At 43.9% G+C, this 21,082-nt stretch overlaps 2 protein-coding genes across 3 annotated transcripts; one reads left to right on the top strand and one right to left on the bottom strand.

Moving 5' to 3' along the window:
* Positions 1 to 257: 257 nt before the first annotated feature.
* On the bottom strand, positions 258 to 17,291 carry ncoa4 (nuclear receptor coactivator 4). 2 transcript variants are annotated; one of them, XM_042432466.1, is made up of 11 exons: positions 17,135 to 17,291; positions 11,727 to 11,850; positions 7,343 to 7,483; positions 6,994 to 7,085; positions 4,791 to 4,899; positions 4,494 to 4,574; positions 4,108 to 4,230; positions 3,132 to 3,923; positions 2,500 to 2,802; positions 1,107 to 1,199; positions 258 to 1,020 (listed from the first exon to the last, which is right to left on the bottom strand). In XM_042432466.1, exons 1-11 carry the CDS (start codon positions 17,170 to 17,172, stop codon positions 1,015 to 1,017), a joined length of 1,902 nt encoding a protein of 633 aa, XP_042288400.1. In that variant the 5' UTR covers positions 17,173 to 17,291; the 3' UTR covers positions 258 to 1,014. The 2 variants fall into 2 exon arrangements, with proteins under 2 accessions (XP_042288400.1, XP_042288401.1); XM_042432467.1 differs by lacking the exon at positions 17,135 to 17,291 and adding an exon at positions 16,090 to 16,333.
* Positions 17,292 to 19,227: 1,936 nt separating this feature from the next.
* LOC121911200 (tripartite motif-containing protein 16-like) lies at positions 19,228 to 20,931 on the top strand (the record flags this gene model as incomplete). Its single annotated transcript, XM_042432477.1, has 1 exon — positions 19,228 to 20,931. A coding segment is annotated over exon 1 (1,656 nt), but the record flags the coding sequence as incomplete, so codon positions are not given.
* Between the last annotated feature and the right edge of the window lie 151 nt (positions 20,932 to 21,082).

Below are 21,082 nucleotides of genomic sequence, written 5' to 3'. Positions count from 1 at the left end.
AGATCTACTCCTGTCAGCTGAAAACCTCGAATCTCCAAAGCAGCAGGACATCACATCTTCATAGCTGAAACTAATAATCCTCTAATTATGTTAATTATTGATGAATCAGCTGATCTTCTCTCAGTTTATTAGTTATCTGAAAGGTTCGATATTTGAAGCTCGACTCGTGTTTTACGTGACCTTGTTTTTATTTTACTTCCTTGTTTATTGTGAATGTTTTGATCTTTTGCTTTTTCAAAATAAAACACAGTTTATCATTATTATTATTAATAATAATAATAATAATAATGATAAATGTGATCATCATGAGAGGAAATAAACATTTCTGTTGCTAAAAAATGATCTTCAGATTTGTAATCTTTACGTTTTTTTTCTGTGAATCAATAAGTTTATATTTTCAGGGGAAATGATTCAAATCAAACTGGTTGAAGCAGAAACAACCTTTAGCTTATAAACCATAAAATGTGTAAAGTGAGTCTAAAGTGAGTCTAAAGTGAGTCTAAAGTGAGTCTAAAGTGAGGTCTTTAATGTCTCGTTTTATCCGACCAACTGTCGAAAACTCAAAAGTAATAATTTTGTAACGATAGAAAACAGAAAACATCCACGTTTATGGAGGTGGAACTGGAGAATTTTCAGCATTTTTGCTTGAAAATGACTTTTCTGTTGATCAATTAATCTCCAGAAATCAGAATCTGAGGTGAACAAAGATGAGAATCACAAACTAATCTCAACTCAAAGGCCCCTTACTAGCTTTTCCTCAGGTTTAAACCACACCTTGAGATTATGTCATCACACACACACACGGATCCCCAAGTTCAACGATGAACTTCCACCCTCGTTTGGAGTTTGGCGATAATTCTGATTGGAGGAGAGTGGCGTGATGATGTCACGGGAAGAAGGCGGCGGCGTGGATTATTTTGTTGTCATGTGCGCTGATCAGCGATAAAGTGACGGTGAGAGGAGAGAAGAAGAAGAAATATCCAGATGCTTCAGAGATCATCATCTTCATCTTCATCACATCTGGAAGGAAACAAAGACGAGTTAACGAGCGCGCTCGATAAATCAATTAGCTTAGCTCGGTGGCTAACGGCAGCATCACCTCTCACCTGTACGGGAGCCTTGTGCAGCCATTTCTCTTTGTCTCCGCCCACTTTCATACAGGAGAACAGGTCACAGACTGAAGGCAACGCCAGCCGCTCCTGAACAGAAACAGTCAGACGACAGTCAGATAACAGCCTGACAACAGCCAAGAAATAATCAGGAAACAGTCAGACAACATTCAGACAACAGTAAGACAACAGTCAGACAACAGTCAGACAACAGTCAGACAACAGCCAGGAAACAGTCAGATTAACAGCCAGATAACAGTCAGACAACATTCAGGAAACAGCCAGACAACAGTCAGACAACATTCAGACAACAGTAAGACAACAGTCAGACAACAGTCAGACAACAGTCAGACAACAGTCAGATTAACAGCCAGATAACAGTCAGACAACAGTCACACAACATTCAGACAACATTCAGGAAACAGCCAGACAACAGTCAGACAACAGCCAGGAAACAGTCAGATTAACAGTCAGACAACAGTCAGACAACAGCCAGACAACAGTCAGACAACATTCAGACAAATTCAGAGAACAGCCAGACAACATTCAGACAACAGTCAGACAACAGTCAGACAACAGTCAGACAACATTCAGACAACAGTCAGACAACATTCAGACAACATTCAGAGAACAGCCAGACAACATTCAGACAACAGTCAGACAACAGTCAGACAACAGTCAGGAAACAGCCAGACAACAGTCAGACAACAGTCAGGAAACATTCAGACAACAGTCAGGAAACATTCAGACAACAGTCAGACAACATTCAGACAACAGTCAGACAACAGTCAGACAACATTCAGAGAACAGCCAGACAACAGTCAGACAACAGTCAGGAAACATTCAGACAACAGTCAGACAACATTCAGACAACATTCAGACAACAGTCAGACAACAGTCAGACAACATTCAGACAACAGTCAGACAACAGTCAGGAAACATTCAGACAACAGTCAGACAACAGTCAGGAAACATTCAGACAACAGTCAGACAACAGTCAGACAACAGTCAGACAACAGTCAGACAACAGTCAGGAAACATTCAGACAACAGTCAGACAACAGTCAGGAAACATTCAGACAACATTCAGACAACAGTCAGACAACAGTCAGACAACATTCAGACAACAGTCAGACAACAGTCAGGAAACATTCAGACAACAGTCAGACAACAGTCAGGAAACATTCAGACAACAGTCAGACAACAGTCAGACAACAGTCAGACAACAGTCAGACAACAGTCAGACAGAGAAACAGTGAAAACAAGCTGCATGATTCTGCAGTGAAGCTCAGAGAAGAACAGAACGTGTTTTTGGTGAAATGAGACTTTAAGTTTCTGCATAATAATAAAGTCAAACACATGCAGCTGTAAACAAACAGCGTCTCTGTTACCTGAGCCTGACTCCTCTTCTTCAGCAGCCATTTGTCCTCCTCCTCCTCCTCGGCTGGACGGGGCTGACCTGCTGACCCCGGAGCAGGAGCGGAGGTCTTCTCCGGAAGCACCCACAGGTCTGGATCCAGAGGGAGCTGGAACAGGGAGGAGGAAGAAGGCTTGAACTGGGAGCTGTGCTCCTCCCTGCTGGCCTTCTCCTCCTCAGGAGCCACCCAGCCGGACAGAGAGGAGGTGAGAGGCTGCAGAGGAGTCCTGCAGGAGGTGTTGGTGGGGTGCAGCCAGGCCTCCAGGATGGCCTGAACCTGCGGAGAGAACGACTGCTCAGTTAGTTACACTTATTATACTGAGAATAATAAATCTGACAAATCCCTTGTAGAGAAACAGCCATCAACACTACAATCAACTACCTCGTCTGAAATGAAGAGCAGCTCCACAACTGTCGGAAAACTTTAAGCAAATGCTGAATATTTAATGAGTATGACAGGAAATAATCTGTGAAGCATCAGCTGATCTCTCTGGTGTTTGAACTGATGAGATGTGACAGTCAGACACACCTGCAGCAGCGACCGTTCACCTGGTTGCAGCTAATTAATAAGACTGAAACGAGTCCCGATCAACACGCCGTCGTTACCTTCTGTTCCTGCTCTCTGTGGTGCAGGGTGGGCGGGGCGTTCTTAGCAGTGGGCGGGGCGTTCTTAGCAGTGGACGGGGCGTTCTTGGTCGTGGGCGGGGCGTTCTTGGCTGCGGGGACGCCGTTCTTGTCTCGTCCGTCCTGTTTGAGCAGCCAGAGGTTCAGCGCTTCTTTCCCACAGTTCTCGTCGCAGACGCACTCGGAGTAGCTGGAGCAGAGCTCGTTGGCCCGGCAGGCTTTCTGGACCGGCACCGTCTGCTGCAGCCACGCCTCCAGGGTGGTTGCCGGGGCCGCAAGGACCATCACCGGGGCCGTTGTCAGGGCTGCAGGTGCTGGAGAGGTCGGGGTGGCGGGGCTGGAGGTGGGCGGGGTCTTCAGGCACTTGAGCTGGCCCAGGTTCTCGATCTCCAGGGCTTTGGTGGTCTGGCAGCAGGAGGAGCAGTCGGCGGCGGGACGGCTCGACCCGACCAGCCAATCATTGCACAACCAGCTTTCCTCAAATGGCTTCAACACCCGCCGCCATCGCTCGGCGTCACACATCGTCTCCATGGCGTCGGCGGGCGGGGTGATGAGCCAGTCGTTCAGCTCCTCCTCCTCCTCCTCCTCCTCCTCCTCGGGGGTCTCAGTGAACTCTGATTCGTCGATCTTCTCGATGGAGAAGGAGGAGCTGCAGCTGCTGTTGGTCCTCTCCCTGCTGACGGGCGTCTGGTCCTGCAGGAGCCACGCCTCCAGGTCCCGGAGCTGACCCCAGGCCTTCAGGAAGTCCACCGAGGCCAGGACGGGACAGGAAGCCTGCAGAGACAGCAGGACGCCAGATTAACCCCGACATGATCACATCTAATACTCCATGTGTATAAATGAACTAATTATAAGCAACAACATGTTCAGCCTCAGACTGAACATCAGGTTCAGTCTGAGGCTGAACCTGATGTCAGTGTAACCTGGTTACCATGGTTACACCGACTGTCTCTCTCACCTTGCTCTCCCTGTGAGACACCAGCCAATCCTGAGGGTTCTTGCTGGACTGGTAGCCAATGGGAGCGCTGCTTGCTGGACGAGTTCCCAGCAGCCAGTCGCTCAGAGCGCCGGAGTCCATCTTCTGCAGAGACACGGAGGTTCAGAAACAACAAGAAACACCAGCAGGAAACTTCAGAAATCAACTATTTATTTTCTTCATTCGGTGCTACTTTTATATTCTATTTTGTTCTATTTTATTGCAAACTTCATCTTTATTCTAATTTTAAATATCTGAATATTAGTTTGTAATCTGTGTTGCAGATTAAAGTCACATTAAACATGCTATTCATGACTTGAATGGATCAATTCCTGTTCTCTGTGTAACTTCCTGGTGGGTGGAGTTACCTGTTTCTTGGCGGCGACGGGACAACTCTGCACCTGAGTTCTCTGGTGGGCGGGGCTCTGAGAGGACACGCCCTCCACAAGCTGCAAACAGGACGCACAAAAATACATCAGACAGTCCACACGACACCTGACGCATATCTCTCTCTGTGTGTGCGTGTGTGTGCGTGTGTGTGTGTGTGTGTGTGTGTGTGTACGTGCGTGTGCGTGTGTGCGTGTGTGTGTGTGTGTGTGTGTGTGTGTGTGTGTGTGTGTGTGTACGTGCGTGTGCGTGTGTGTGTGTGTGTGTGCGTGCGTTACCTGTGCGGTGACACTGCCGAACGAGGTGATGGCCTGCCTCAGAGAGCGGGTGTCGGCTTGGAAACTCATCTCAGGTGTTTCTTCTGGCGTCAGACTCAGAGAGGACAACCTGGACGCACAGGAGGAGAAATGAAACGCACCCGGCTGTTAAGACTACACCCACCTTCATCATCATCCTCATCATCATGGTCCCAAGTTGTTTAAAGACAAAGAAACATACAGAAACAAAAGATATTCAACATAAAACTGAATAATAAAATACTGAAATTCAAAAACATCACAACAAATTAAAGGTTCATATTCTGCTTCTTCAGGTGAACGTTTATAAAAATGTTGCCTGCAAGTCAAACGTCAGGGCTTCAACTCGCTTTAAATGTGTCATTTGTGACAGTTTTTCTGCCTTGGTGACAAGCTGATGTTGGCGCTTTGGCACATGCTCATAAATGTTTGTTCTGTAGCCTTGGTTGCTAAGGTGGTTGCTAAGGTGGTTGCTAAGGTGTTTCCATGTGTTGTTCAGCTCCAACATGTACGGATGGATTTGAGAAGTTGACATTTGGAGTAAAGAAGGAGAAAAAGAAGTGAAATCCTGCTACTATAGTTTGTTTACGTAGCCTCCGGAGCCGGAGGAAGCTTCCTGAAAGCTGACCAATCAGAACAGAGTGGGCTCATCAGGAGGCGGGGCCTTAAAGAGACAGGAGCTAAAACGGCCTGTTTCAGACAGAGGCTGAACTGAGGGGCTGCATAAAGGACCAGTAGAAGATAAATAAGGAGTTTTTATTCCAGTAGAGCCCCAGAATATAAATATAGAGGCTGGAGATGAGCAGAATATGTGTCCTTTAAGTCGGTATTTCCAAGAAACAGTCTGACAATCACAGCATCTCTCTGCTGAGATGCTTGTCTGATCCTGAGCAGAATATTCTGATAAAACCAAACCCTCCGTTCATTCCTGCTGCAGCTTTTTTTTTTTTTTTTTTAAACACACGAGTTAAACAGATTCTACTCTGAAGCTGAAAAGAGACGAGTCTTAACAGATCCTCTGCAGACAGACGCCGACACACAAAACTCAACATTTACTGATAAATGTTTGTTTTCGTGGTGAGAAAACTCTTCAGACTGTTATTAAGAAAACCAGAAAAACAGTCATTCAGTGAATCAGTGTGTGTTCTGGGTTTAGTTTCTGAGCCGTCACACAAACATTAAGCTGAAGTTAGAAGGTGAGAAGCTGCACACACACGTTATTACATTATATTATCATTTATGACGTCGACCCTGATGGTGTCTTTAGTCTCTATGACAGTAAACTGAGGACAAAACATTTATGGACGAAACTAAACTGAGCTGAAAGGAGACGAGACAGAAGCCACGTAAAGCTCCTTTTTCCAACTAAATGTTCAGGAACCAGAGGAACTAAATCTCACGTTTGTGTTTCCGTCACATCTGAGGAACCTGATGGATCCTGCAGATTAGACTCATGAGAAATTAAAACAATGGAGCGCGTCACTCACAGATGAGGAAACAGCAGCGTTCTTTGTGTTTACTGCTGATGAGCGTCTGTCTCCAGTAAATCGTCTGCGTCATGCTTTTTATTTCTGCTTTAGAACCAAACCACATGAAAAATAACGTTTTATTTCTCTGAGTCACGGCTTTGTTCTCGCTACCGCCGCTCCCTCTCTTCACTCAGTCTCTAGCTCGCTCGACCACAGCTGCTCTCTCTCTCTCTCTCTCTTTCATTGTTAACAAACGGAGAGAAACGTCCTCCTCTCGTCTTCAACCAATACTAGGATATTTCCTTACTTTATGAATAAAGTGGTAAACAAGTTGAAGCAATCATGTTTGACCAATCAGCGACGGCTCTCCCTGCAAGTCCCGCCCTCAAAGTTCCTGTACTTTTGGAAAGTTAACCTCCTCCCAGCAGGGACTTTTTTGGGGGGGGTAAAACAAAAACCCTGGTTCCTCAAGTGGAACTGGGGAAAGTTCCTGCAGCTTAATACAGTTTATTTCTAACCTCGATCAGCTGTTCAGACGGTTACAGCTGCAGAGTGAAAAGTGGAGGGAACTCTGGATATTGTAGGGGGTTTTTAGCTCAGAAGAGAAACATTACAGAGGTTTCAGTCGCCCTTTAAAGTCATCACGAGGAGCAGACGGAGCTGGGGGAACACCTGCTGTGTGTCAGCTGACTACAGAGTAGGAAGCAGAAGCTTACTTCTCCATGCAGCTGGTCAGCTGGTTGCTCAGGTCGTGGCTGCTGTTGGAGTTCTGCAGCTGGTGGGCGATCACGTCGAACTGACCGCGGAGCTGCAACACAGACAGATAACAGGACAAGTCAGCGGGTGTCGAACCTTTTCCATCAGAAATCAGTTTACAAGCTGCGGTTGTGTCTCAGTCTAAGCTGTCAAAGTGTGTAAAGCTACAAACCTTTCCTACTCATTCACAAACAATATCTCTTAAAGTCTTAAAGTTTAAAAAAATATTTCACATCATTTCAAAATCTCTCTGAGTGCATTTTAGAACTGATTTATTGAAATAATTTCATCAACAACATGAGTTTTTACCCAGTGGAGTCGGTGCAGCTGCTGCTGCAGAGTTTCAGTCTTCAGTTGTTCCAGCAGCTCGATCTGACCGAGCAGCCAAACCTCTCTGCAGCGTAAAGCCTCCTGCTGACGACTCACACAGCTCTGCAGCTCCGCACGCACCTGACACACACACACACACACAGAGAGAGACAGGTGAGATACAGAGAGACAGACAGGTGAGATACAGAGAGACAGACAGGTGAGATACAGAGACAGACAGGTGAGATACAGAGAGACAGACAGGTGAGAGACAGACAGGTGAGATACACAGAGACAGACAGGTGAGATACAGAGAGACAGACAGACAGGTGAGATACACAGAGAGACAGACAGGTGAGATACAGAGAGACAGACAGGTGAGATACAGAGAGACAGACAGGTGAGATACAGAGAGACAGACAGGTGAGATACACAGAGACAGACAGGTGAGATACAGAGAGACAGACAGGTGAGATACACAGAGACAGACAGGTGAGATACACAGAGACAGACAGGTGAGATACAGAGAGACAGACAGGTGAGATACAGAGAGACAGACAGGTGAGATACAGAGAGACAGACAGGTGAGAGACAGACAGGTGAGATACACAGAGACAGACAGGTGAGATACAGAGAGACAGACAGGTGAGATACACAGAGACAGACAGGTGAGATACAGAGAGACAGACAGACAGGTGAGATACACAGAGAGACAGACAGGTGAGATACAGAGAGACAGACAGGTGAGATACAGAGAGACAGACAGGTGAGATACAGAGAGAGAGACAGGTGAGATACACAGAGAGACAGACAGGTGAGATACAGAGAGACAGACAGACAGGTGAGATACAGAGAGACAGACAGACAGGTGAGATACAGAGAGACAGACAGACAGGTGAGATACACAGAGAGACAGACAGGTGAGATACAGAGAGACAGACAGACAGGTGAGATACAGAGAGACAGACAGACAGGTGAGACACAGAGAGACAGACAGGTGAGATACAGAGAGACAGACAGGTGAGATACACAGAGAGACAGACAGGTGAGATACAGAGAGACAGACAGACAGGTGAGACACAGAGAGACAGACAGACAGGTGAGACACAGAGAGACAGACAGGTGAGATACAGAGAGACAGACAGGTGAGATACAGAGAGACAGACAGACAGGTGAGATACAGACAGACAGGTGAGACACAGAGAGACAGACAGGTGAGATACACAGAGACAGACAGGTGAGATACAGACAGACAGGTGAGACACAGAGAGACAGACAGGTGAGATACAGACAGACAGGTGAGACACAGAGAGACAGACAGGTGAGATACACAGAGACAGACAGGTGAGATACACAGAGACAGACAGGTGAGATACAGAGAGACAGACAGGTGAGATACACAGAGAGACAGACAGGTGAGATACAGACAGACAGGTGAGATACAGAGAGACAGGTGAGATACAGAGACAGACAGACAGGTGAGATACAGAGACAGACAGGTGAGACACAGAGAGACAGACAGGTGAGACACTCCCAGGTAGTGAAGAGGTTTTAGCTGGGAGCTCTGCAGTAGTGACGTCACAGTGAGGAAACTGTCTGACTGGTTCATAAACTCATGATATCTGTAGAGCGCTTCCTTTGATCTTTAACATCAGACTGTGATTTTTACTTTGGATGTTCCTGTAATTTAAGAGTTAGTGACGGCGGGCTTCAGGCCGCACACAGACGGGGACGAGCCGGAGGACGACCGCCGTTTAGAACCAGAACCGGAGCGACCCGCCCGCCGTCCGGGGAGAGAGACTCACCGACCGAGAGCAGGATGAGCAGACAGAGAGCCGGAGAGTTTCTGCTGAAAACAACGAGCAGCGAGACGCGCAGACATGAGAGCAGCTGCTCGCCAACAGCTGTGTGTGTTTACAGCAGAGAGCAGGAGAGAGGACAGACGTCTCACTCTGCTGCTGCTGCAGAGTCCCGCAGCAGACACAGACTCACTACTGATAACACGTTTAGTATTTTACAAATAAGAGCAGCTTCTTTCAAATTAAACTGAATGAGCTCACATGAGGAGGAGAGGATCACACACACACACACACACACACACACACACAGTTTATGTATCTATATATATATTAACAAATGAAAGGTTTCTAAAAACAACAATTAAACTAGAGCTAGTTGATACGGAGAGAATCAAATATCTCAATATTTTTGACCAAATACTTAAATATCAATATCGCGACAATATTGTAGTGATGACTACTGGTGTTTTTGATAAATAATGTGGATATAATGAGTAAGTGGTTAAAGATAAATAATAGAACAGTTACAACAGTCTAACTTTACTGTAATGCAGCGTTTAAAACCAGGAAGAGACACTTATGTCATATCACAATATTACGATATCCAAAATCTAATAAGACATCTAGTCTCATATCATGATATCGATATAATATCAATAGATTGCACAGCCCTAAATTACACATCTCAGCAGAAACACATGGCAGTGATGACGCTGCACCAGCTGACCAATCAGCTGGCACCGTGATATCAGAGACAATATGACCCTCTGCCCTGAAGATCAAAAACACACAGAAACACAGTGAGCTTCACCTGCAGAGACGAGCTGAGCACCAGGTGACAGTAGAACACAGCAGAGTTCAGAGCGTTTGATTGCGTAACATCAGAGTCCAGTAGAGTCCAGTAGAGTCTGTTCCCAGTCTGTCAGTGCTGTGAGCTCGTCTCTCTCTCTCCCCACTCTTTTATATCCTGACTCTACCACACCCCGCTCTCTCTCTCTCTCTAGTCTTCTATATGCCTCCAGCTCCACCTCCTCCAACACACACACACACACACACACACACACACACACACACACACACACACACAGTGCTAACGTGATCTAACCTGTCGCTGGTTAATTAATGAGTCTGGGTTACCGCGGTAACCGCAGGTGCAGGACAGAACAACGGGAGGATTGAGGAGGTGATATTTGGGTGTTTCTCAGACAAACACACACACACACACACACACACACACACACACACACACACACACACACACACACACACACACACACACACACACACAGTGAGTCAGCAGTGATGAGTGTGTGTGTGTGGTGACACCGGACAAAAGGACTGATGAACGTCACCGGTTGGTCAAACAGCTTCACAGACCGACGGACGAGGATCAGAGGAGAAGGAGGAGAAGAAGAAGAAGAAGAAGAAGGAGGAGGAGAAGGAGAAGGAGAAGGAGAAGAAGAAGAAGAAGAAGAAGAAGAAGAAGAAGAAGAAGAAGAAGAAGCAGCTTTCAGGTTGTTCATAAACAAACTGAGAGGAAACAGTTTATCTGCTAAACATTCACACAACAACAGCAGCTGATGGTAAACAAACAAACAAGTTTTCGAGTTTGAGCCGCGTGTGGATGAAACTTCGGGAAGGCGTCTGCTCCCTGAGTGGATCCCAGTGGATCCAGTGAGATGTTTTTGAACCCTCGCTGTCAGGTCAGGGTCATGGCGACGGCTGCAGCAGACGTGTTGTTCCAGCACGTTAACAGACAGAAACGTCAGCTGAGTTAATGATTGATTTGACTGCAGTTTGTCGTTATGGTTTAACTCGGCCTTTAATTTTCTTTTTTCTTCCCGGCAGAGAGACGGCGGCGCATGCTGACAACAACAACCACTAGATCATCTGCCTGATCTTCACCCTGCTCCAACACTCCACCTGTACCCTGGTTCAAATCTACTCCAATATGAACTCATTAAAGATGGTTTTTTACAGATCAACTCGCTTGTTAACAGAGTTTTATTGTCCGATTGTGTTTGTTTAAAGGGCAACTTCACACATGTTCAAGAAGATTTCAGGGGTTCTAATGCGGGCAGAGTTACATACAGCACAATAAGGACCCCGTTCCCGTGTTTCCCAAACCTAGATGAAATGGAGACGCAGACTCTGATCCACCGCTCTGCTCTACGGCGTTCTGCTGGTGCGCGACAATCTGCATAACTGATTCCAGCACGCCGTTTTGTTTTCTGATCCTTCCACACCGGTAAGCCTCAGTAAGGAGATATATTACTGATCACTACTAGGAAACGTAGGAGCCAGCTGCGCTCAACACACACACACCGGGCGCAATGCATTCTGGTTGTTGTAGGATTCCCCGAGTCATTGGGCATACATTTCTAATACGTACAACTACAACTTTTATCTCGTCGTCATTTCTTAGTCGTGTCAGGACGACTGGAAACGACCTCAATACATCAATACCAATAAAATCAATACAGAAAGGAGACTGATGTGTCTGATTATATAAACACAAAAAGACCAGACAGACAGAGCATCATGAAGAGGATGATGATGATGATGATGATGATGAAGGTGCTGACCTCTCGGGCGTTGTCTCTCAGTTGCTGCTCGGCCTTCATCACGCCGCTGATGGCGCCCTCTAGCTGATCCTGAGCCAGTAAGCATTGCTTCATCCCGCTCGCTGCCGCTTCCGCCGACGGCATCCTGTAAAGGAAACAGGAAACAGGAAACAGGAAGGACACGGCGTCCAGGAAAAAAAAAAAAAGAGGTCAGACCAGATCTGGACTCACGTTTAAAAATACAGGAAGTACAGCAGCGTGATAAACGGACCAGTATCAGACTGAAACACCTGAACAGACCCTGCTGGTGCCTGAAGGTCTGTAAATACATGCGGTCAAACTTCATCTGGAAGCTCAAAACTAAATAATCTGAGTCTAAATCCTCTTAGTGACGCAGAACTCTGACTGAGCCTGTCAGCAGCTGTGATGTTGTAGTTTTTCCTGTTGTGACAAAAATACACTTTTTTCTCTCTCGTTTCTTTTTTTCTTGACTAAACACTTTCTTTCCTCATCTTCACTTCTGCTTTTCACCGTTTCCTTCCACATTATCAGCTGATGTTTATTCTAACGACCACTTCATCTTTTTCAATCGATTGTTTAACTCATCTGATGATGTATAGGCTAAATTAAACACTGAAAAACAAAAGTGAGCAATTTATATTGTATTTATACTTGGATATTAAACCATAGAAACAGAATATAACCTCTGATGTAGATCATTATCTTCTCGATTAATTGATTGGTCCATAAAATGTCATAAAACAGTGAAAAAAACGTTGATCAGCGTTTCCTAAAGTCCAAGATGACGTCCTCAAATATCTTGTTTTGTCCTCAACTCAAAGATCTTCAGTTTACTGTCATAGAGAAAATATTCACATTTAACCAGCTGGAACCAGAGAATGAATCAACTAACGGTTGCAGTTCTAGATATAATCATCAGACAGTCGTCGCTGCAGCGTCGTGTTTGTCTACTGAAGGATTTTACAGCTTGTTCGAATGAAAACGTCAGTAAACACGGAGGTCACGGAGGTCACGGAGGTCACGGAGGACGTTCACACCAGCAGCTCGTCCAGCTGACGGACTGTGTGCAGACAAGTTTACATCAGGCCGCACACAGACATACATTATATTCCGTTTCTGCCACTAAATTCATCAAACTGCACCTTTAAATGACTCAAAACGATTCATTGTTTATCAAAATAGTTACAATATACAATCTATTTTCACTTATTTGTTTGGTCTCTAAAACATCAGAGAGTTTCGTTTTTAAAGAAAACAGAAAGTCAGATGTTTGACTGACTGACGCCAGAGAGAAGATGAGTTATTGATGACATGATCAGTCGATTGATCACTTGATTAATCGACTGACATGTTTTTAACATCCGTGCTTGTGTGTGTCTGAGTGACTCAGCTGTCTGCCGTGTTGTGGTGAAGGTCTCAGCTGACACGCATGCTGTTTGTCAACACAGCTGCATTGTGCTCTGTGATTGGTCAGAGGGCTGGTTGATCACCATGATCCACTGGGATTACACCAGTTACACCACTAAACTATTCTCAGACACACAAAAGTCCCGACTGACGCAGAGAAACCTGAAAACTCTTTAAAACCAGGATTCATGTTGAAAACAGGTCGACTCCAACCAACACCTGCAGGGAAGTACTTCAACATACTACAGAGTACTACAGAGTACTACAACATACTACAGAGTACTACAACATACTACAGAGTACTTCAACATACTACAGAGTACTTCAACATACTACAGAGTACTTCAACATACTGCAGAGTACTTCAACATACTGCAGAGTACTTCAACATACTACAGAGTACTTCAACATACTGCAGAGTACTTCAACATACTGCAGAGTACTTTAACATACTGCAGAGTACTTCAACATACTACAGAGTACTTCAACATACTGCAGAGTACTTTAACATACTGCAGAGTACTTCCACTTATAAAGTACTTCACCACCATAGAGTGTTTGTAATACCTCCAAGAAACGTGGAGTACTTTCAGATACTTCTAGATATGAATAAATACCTACAGACATGGTGTAATACTTCCACACACAGTGAAGTACCTCCAGATACTTCCAGACATGGTGTAATACTTCCACACACAGTGAAGTACCTCCAGATACTTCCAGACATGGTGTAATACTTCCACACACAGTGAAGTACCTCCAGATACTTCCAGACATGGTGGAGTACTTATAAACATGGAGAAATACCTCCAGACACAGTAAAGTACCTCGGAAAATAAGTACTTCCAGGACTGATGACTGACATAGTGGAGTACTTTCAGACCCAGTAGAGTATCTCAGTACATTGGGAAGTACCTCCAGACCCAGACGAGTACTTTAAGACATGGTAAACTATTTTATAAACATACTAAAGGTACTTCCAAGTACAGCTGACCTCCAGACACAGCGGGCTGCCTCTAGACAAGACAAGTACTTCTATACACAGTGGAGTACTTTTGCATGTTGTGAGGTACTCCCAGCCATGTGCGAGTACTTTAATTTAACAGTAAACGAACCCAAACCTCCTCTGTTCTCCTGAGGTGGGTCTTGGTTAGTGTCGGCAGTATAACTTTGATCTTTGCTGATATTAATTTTCTTTCCACAACTCGTGACTTTTTTTTTTTTTTTATGGAGGTTCCTTTGAACGGTGACACAGTTTTAAACCCTGTCGTTGGCGTTTCTGTGCTTCAGTTTGCTGTCATTTATCAAAGTGAGACATGGACGCAGATATCAATACGAGCCGATATCAGCTGGTACGTGTGTCCTGCCTCAGGGTGCGGCGGAGCTCCGGTATCAGCTGCACACAGTCAGTCAGTCAGCTGAACAAACGCTGATAAGAACGTCCTCCGTGACCTCCGTGTTTACTGACGGGAGGAGAGTTCAAAATCCTTCAGCAGACAAAACACACGACGCTGCGCTGACGACTTTCTAATAATTATATCTACAACGATCAGTCAATTAATCCACTCGATGACAACTAGCCCACTAAATTCATCTGTTCATTGTTTTGAGTCAATTCCAGCTGATGAAATGTGATATTTTCTGGTTTCTTTAGTCCTTTATGACAGTAAACTGAACACAAGACATTTGAGGAAACACTGATTGACGTTTTTCAACATTTTATGGACCAAACTAATCAAGAATCAGATTGCTGAATAATGAATATATATATGTGAGTTGCAGCCCATGAGTCTAACTGTGGATGATATGGACGATATTAAATGTACAACATATTTAAAAGGCTTTTTGTAAACATATATAAGAGGAGAGTTTGTTTTAAGGATGTGAAATCATCCCGTCTGTTTGTCAGCTGGTTTTGTTTTTTGTCCTTCCTGCAAAACTGCTGATGTGAAGAAAAAAAAAACCTTTTATAACATCAGAAAACATTAATAATTCAGATGTGATCGTTGTCCTTGAACGTTCAGCGACAGCAGCTGCAGATGTTTCATCAAAACAAGACAATTAAAAGATAATAATTTAACCCTATTTTTTAATTGGTTTTGTGCTTAAATCATGTTTTACCTGATTTGATTCTTTTTTTTTTACATTTAATATGTGAACTGGTATTAAGAGAAACTATATGATCTTGGGCTGCAGCTGATTGATTGATTATTATTCTTTAAAATGTCAGAAAACAGTGAAAAGTGTCGATCACAGTTTCCCAGAGTTCAAGGCAACATCTTTAAATGTCTCGTTATGTTCGTCAAACAGTTCAACATGCAAAAATATTCAGTTTATAAAAACAGAAAACCTGCTACGATGGAGCTACAGACAGGCTGTGAGACGCACTTATAATAAATACATTTTCTAATCATAATCACTTCTACTTTACTAAAATGTTTACTTCACTCTTCTACATTCATCTGACAGCTGGAGTCACTTAACAGATTAATCATTTACATATAAAACCTTTGATCATCTTATAAATATTAAACATATTATAGATTATAAGTCAAAATTAGCTCCATCTTGATAAACTACAACAGTAAAATGCTGTTTACATATTTATGCATCAGTAATGATCAATAATCAATATGATATATACTGTTAACACTCATGAGGGGAACGTTTTCTGCAGAACAAGTACTGTAGATACTTTTTTTCTGATAATACTTCTGCACATTTACTATTGTTATTACTTGTAATGCAGTATTTGTACATTTAGATCGTAGATTTTTGGAGATAGGTCTTATTTTTTCTGTCTCGCCACAGAGTTTCTGTAATAACAACGCTGCTGCATGTTTAATAACTGAAGTTGTGCATGTTAGTCAGTCTGTAACTCTTAAACACGTCCATGTGGAAGCTAACCTGGCAGCTAAAATGGCGAATAAAGTCTGTAAATCCTCTGTTTTCGTACCTCATGCTGCTGACTCAGTGACGGTAAAACACCACGAAAAAGATCCTGAAAACACGACGCTTCCTCAGCTCAGACTTCTGCCGATAACAATGAAACAAAAACCGGTTTTTATTTGAGGTTTTCTTGTCACAGGAATGAGGAAACGATCCTCCGACTGTCCGCCATCACTGCCTAGCGGCCTGCACGTACACACAGCCGGGGGAGGGCACTGCGGGAGGGGGCGGCACAGCACCAGGGACCGGTCCTGAATATTCAGCCCGGCATAAACACCGGTTTAACTTACAGTAGATTAGTTATTAACTAGGATGTCACAGAGGCCAAGGTATCCAGCTGATAACTCTGTTTCAGGGTAAACATCACATGCAGGTGTCTCTCTGCAACGCGCCAAACTCCGAACAAAAACACCGGCTGTTTACTTCTGTTACGGTACAACCGGCAGAAAAGACCACATCAGACCAGGTCCAGACCTGGTCTTGTTCCAGCTGACATTAATCTGCCTGTATGGAAAATGCCGAATTACAGACTGAATCCTTGCAATTTGTAATAAAATTAACAACTAATGTTAAATCAGGTAAAAACTCAGAGATCAGCGGGAGACTCTAAAATTTGAGTTTTTTTAAAGCGAGTTTAGTTTGGGGCTCTTAAAGACATGAGAACATGAGCAAACGGTGAAAATCGATATAAAACGTTATTAATACTGAGATGGAGTGATTAAGATCTGTTTTAAAGTACCAACAGAACTTACATATCATCTTATATTTGTCTTATCTTTTGTTTTCTCGTTAACCGGAGGTCATGTTTTAGCTAAGTTAACTTTAGCTATCATTAGCTCATGACACGAGCGCTGCTGCAAACTGACAACACTAACGATGCGACGATCTATTTGAACTAATATCAACACTTTTCTGAAGGTGAGAAGACACCATTTTGTAGCTGTCAGAATGAGCAGCTAACAGCACATCGGCTAGCTTAACTGAGCTAACATGCTCCGATATTTTGGATGTAACGTTAAAAAGCTTTCTGAGCCGCAGACGGTTAAACTTACCGGGAGCTTTTGCTGTTGACTCTCGACTTCGATGTCATAAATAATCCAAATAAATTCGTCGACACGTTAAACTGAGAAAGGTCTCCGTTGAATGCCGGTGTTTTCCACCTGAGCCGTTGGTCAATGTCACGAACACGTCAAGGAAAGGAAAAAAAAAAATACAGTGAAGATAAGAGATCTCGCGAGAACATAGAACAACGTCCTGTAAGCATGCCCGACGCCACGAGATTATAATACACGTTCGTCCATGTGTCAGACAGAGATCACTGCTGCCCCCTGCAGGTGACAGCAGGACAGTGACGGTTACTGCAGCTCTCATTTTTATATAAATTATGCGAAATCTGCAGCAGTGGTGGAAAGTAACTAAGTACATTTACTCAAGTACAATTTTGTTCTTTACTTCTACTTTTGCTCGTTATTTCCATGTGATGCTACTTTCTACATTTCAGAGGGAAATATTGTACTTTCTACTCCACTACATTTATTTGACAGCTTTAGTTACTTTTCAGATGAAGATTTGACACAATGGATAATATAACAAGCTTTTAAAATACAACACATTGTTAAAGATGAAACCAGTGGTTTCCAACCTTTTTGGCTTTTGACGTCTTACAAAAAGCAGTGTGTAGTCGGGGTCACATTTCACATGTCTATGAGTTGTTAACAGCTCCACCAAATAGTGATTTTTCCCTCTAAATTTCTCACATGCTTTCATTTCAATAAATGTTCAAATGATCCAATATTTCAGCAAAAATCAAAGATTAGAGAAAAAGAACTTTGTTTTTTCTTCTTTCCTCTCCCATTAATCATCTCACCACCCCTCAGATTTATCTGCTGACCCTTTGGAGGGGCCCGACCCCTAGGTTGGGAACCACTGGACTAAACTAGCTAACTGTATATAAAGTAGTGTAAACTAGCTCCACCTCCAGCAGCTACAACAGTAACATGCTGCTCTAACACTGATGCTTCACTATTAATAATCTAATGATGTCATATATAATAATATATCAGTCAGAGGGACCAAACCACTACTTTTACTGCAATACTTTAACTACATCAAGCTCATAATACTTATGTACTTTTACTGCAATACTTTAACTACATCAAGCTCATAATACTTATGTACTTTTACTGCAATACTTTAACTACATCAAGCTCATAATACTTATGTACTTTTACTGCAATACTTTAACTACATCAAGCTCATAATACTTATGTACTTTTACTGCAATACTTTAACTACATCAAGCTCATAATACTTATGTACTTTTACTGCAATACTTTAACTACATCAAGCTCATAATACTTATGTACTTTTACTGCAATACTTTAACTACATCAAGCTCATAATACTTATGTACTTTTACTGCAATACTTTAACTACATCAAGCTCATAATACTTATGTGCTTTTACTGCAATACTTTAACTACATCAAGCTCATAATACTTATGTACTTTTACTGCAATACTTTAACTACATCAAGCTCATAATACTTATGTACTTTTACTGTAGTAGGATGTTTCATGCAGGACTTTTACTTGTAATGGAGTATTTTTACATTGCTGTATTTGTACTTTTACTGCAGTAAGGTATCTGAGTACTTCTTCCTCCGCTGCTGCTGCTGCTGACAGTTTCTACAAAGGATCATGTGACTGTTAAAGGTTGACATTTGTCAGCAGAGTGTTGCTGGATAAGATGAACTCTCTGGTTTTACCTGTTTTTATTTCAAACACAGCGCTGCTGCAGAGAAACAACATGATTAAAACATGTGAAATCTGTTGCAGTGTAGAAGCATCACCAAACCCTGACATGCCACCAAATATTTTACAGCTAAATGTAAAAATGTTTTCAGACGGCGAGCAGGTTTTAACCGAGACTTCACTGTAAATCAGTTTTAATTCTCAGTGCTGCTCCTCGTCCTGATAACCCCTCCCTGTTTGTACAAACACAACAAGCTCCACTCTGTGCTCATACTTCCTGGTTCCCTCCCCTTCAGATCTACAGCTGCAGGATGGGTGTAACCAAAATGTAATGCAGTACAAGAGCTGCAGGCTGCATTCACTGCAGAAACACGTGTTGTTCAGATCAGAGCCCAAACTGTGAAGTGAAACTCAGACGGTCATTGCTACTGAGAGCTGAAATGGCGCAGAAAGGAGATCAGCTGGACAGAGAATCCTTCTCTTGTTCGATCTGTCTGGATCTACTGAAGGATCCGGTGACTATTCCCTGTGGACACAGCTACTGCATGAACTGTATTAAAGGCTTCTGGGATGAAGAGGATGAGAAGAAGATGTACAGCTGCCCTCAGTGCAGACAGACCTTCACACCGAGGCCTGTCCTGGTGAAAAACACCATGTTAGCAGCTTCAGTGGAGCAGCTGAAGAAGACTGGACTCCAAGCTGCTCCTGCTGATCACTGCTATGCTGGACCTGAAGATGTGGCCTGTGATGTCTGCACTGGGAGGAAACGGAAAGCCCTCAAGTCCTGTCTGCAGTGTCCGGCCTCTTACTGCGAGAAACACCTTCAGCCTCACTTTGAGTCAACTACATTTAAAAAACACAAGCTGGTCGACCCCTCGGAGAAGCTCCAGGAGAACATCTGCTCTCGTCATGATGAGGTGATGAAGATGTTCTGCCGTACTGATCAGCAGAGTATCTGTTCTCTCTGCTCTGTGGATGAACATAAAGGCCACGACACAGTCTCAGCTGCAGCAGAAAGGACTGAGAGGCAGAGAGAGCTCGAGGTGAGTCGACAAAACATCCAGCAGAGAATCCAGGACAGAGAGGAAGATGTGAAGATGCTTCAGCAGGAGGTGGAGGCCGTCAGTCGCTCTGCTGATAAAGCAGTGGAGGACAGTGAGGAGATCTTCACTGAGATGATCTGTCTCCTCCAGAAAAGAAGCTCTGATGTGACGCAGCAGATCAGATCCCAGCAGGAAACTGAAGTGAGTCGAGTCAAAGAGCTTCAGGAGAAGCTGGAGCAGGAGATCACTGAGCTGAAGAGGAAAGACGCTGAGCTGAAGCAGCTCTCATACACAGAGGATCACAACCAGTTTCTACACAACTACCCCTCACTGTCACAACTCAGTGCATCTACAGACTCATCCAGCATCAATATCCGTCCTCTGAGATACTTTGAGGATGTGACAGCAGCTGTGTCACAGCTCAGAGATCAACTACAGGACATCCTGAGGGAGAACTGGACAAACATCTCACTGGCAGGGACTGAAGTGGACGTTTTACCACCAGAACCAGAACCCAAGACCAGAGATGAGTTCTTAAAATATTCACGTGAAATCACTCTGGATCCAAACACAGCACACACACAGCTGTTATTATCTGACAGGAACAGAAAAGCAGAACGAACGAGTCAACACCAGCTTTATTCTAGTCACCCAGACAGATTCTCTGGTTGGTGTCAAGTCCTGAGTAGAGAGAGTCTGACTGGACGTTGTTACTGGGAGGTGGAGTGGAGAGGGGGGGGAGTTGGTGTAGCAGTCGCGTACAAGAACATCAACAGAGCAGGGTACGAATGTGGGTTTGGACGTAATGAAAAATCTTGGGCTTTAGATTGCGACACTAACAGTTGTGAATTTTGGTTCAACAAAATCTCAACTCGCGTCTCAGGTCCTGGTTCCTCCAGAGTAGGAGTGTACCTGGATCACAGAGCAGGTATTCTGTCCTTCTACAGCGTCTCTGAAACCATGACTCTCCTCCACAGAGTCCAGACCACATTCACTCAGCCTCTCTATGCTGGAGTTTGGCTTTGTTTTATTGAAGACACAGCTGAGTTCTGTAAACTGAAATAGACAGAAGTCATTTCAGACTTCATGTGTCAGATTCTGTTGTAATTCTTCATGTTTTTGTCTCCGTTGTCTCTGAGAGCTCGTTGCTGTGGTGTTTCTGAGCTGCACAGAGATCAGCTGTCAATCAAACTGGGATTGTCGA

This window comes from Thunnus maccoyii, chromosome 14 (assembly GCF_910596095.1).
Source record: "Thunnus maccoyii chromosome 14, fThuMac1.1, whole genome shotgun sequence".
Classification (NCBI taxonomy): domain Eukaryota; kingdom Metazoa; phylum Chordata; class Actinopteri; order Scombriformes; family Scombridae; genus Thunnus; species Thunnus maccoyii.
The sequence above is the reverse complement of the archived record's forward strand: the minus strand, read 5'-3'. Positions and strand labels throughout refer to the sequence as shown.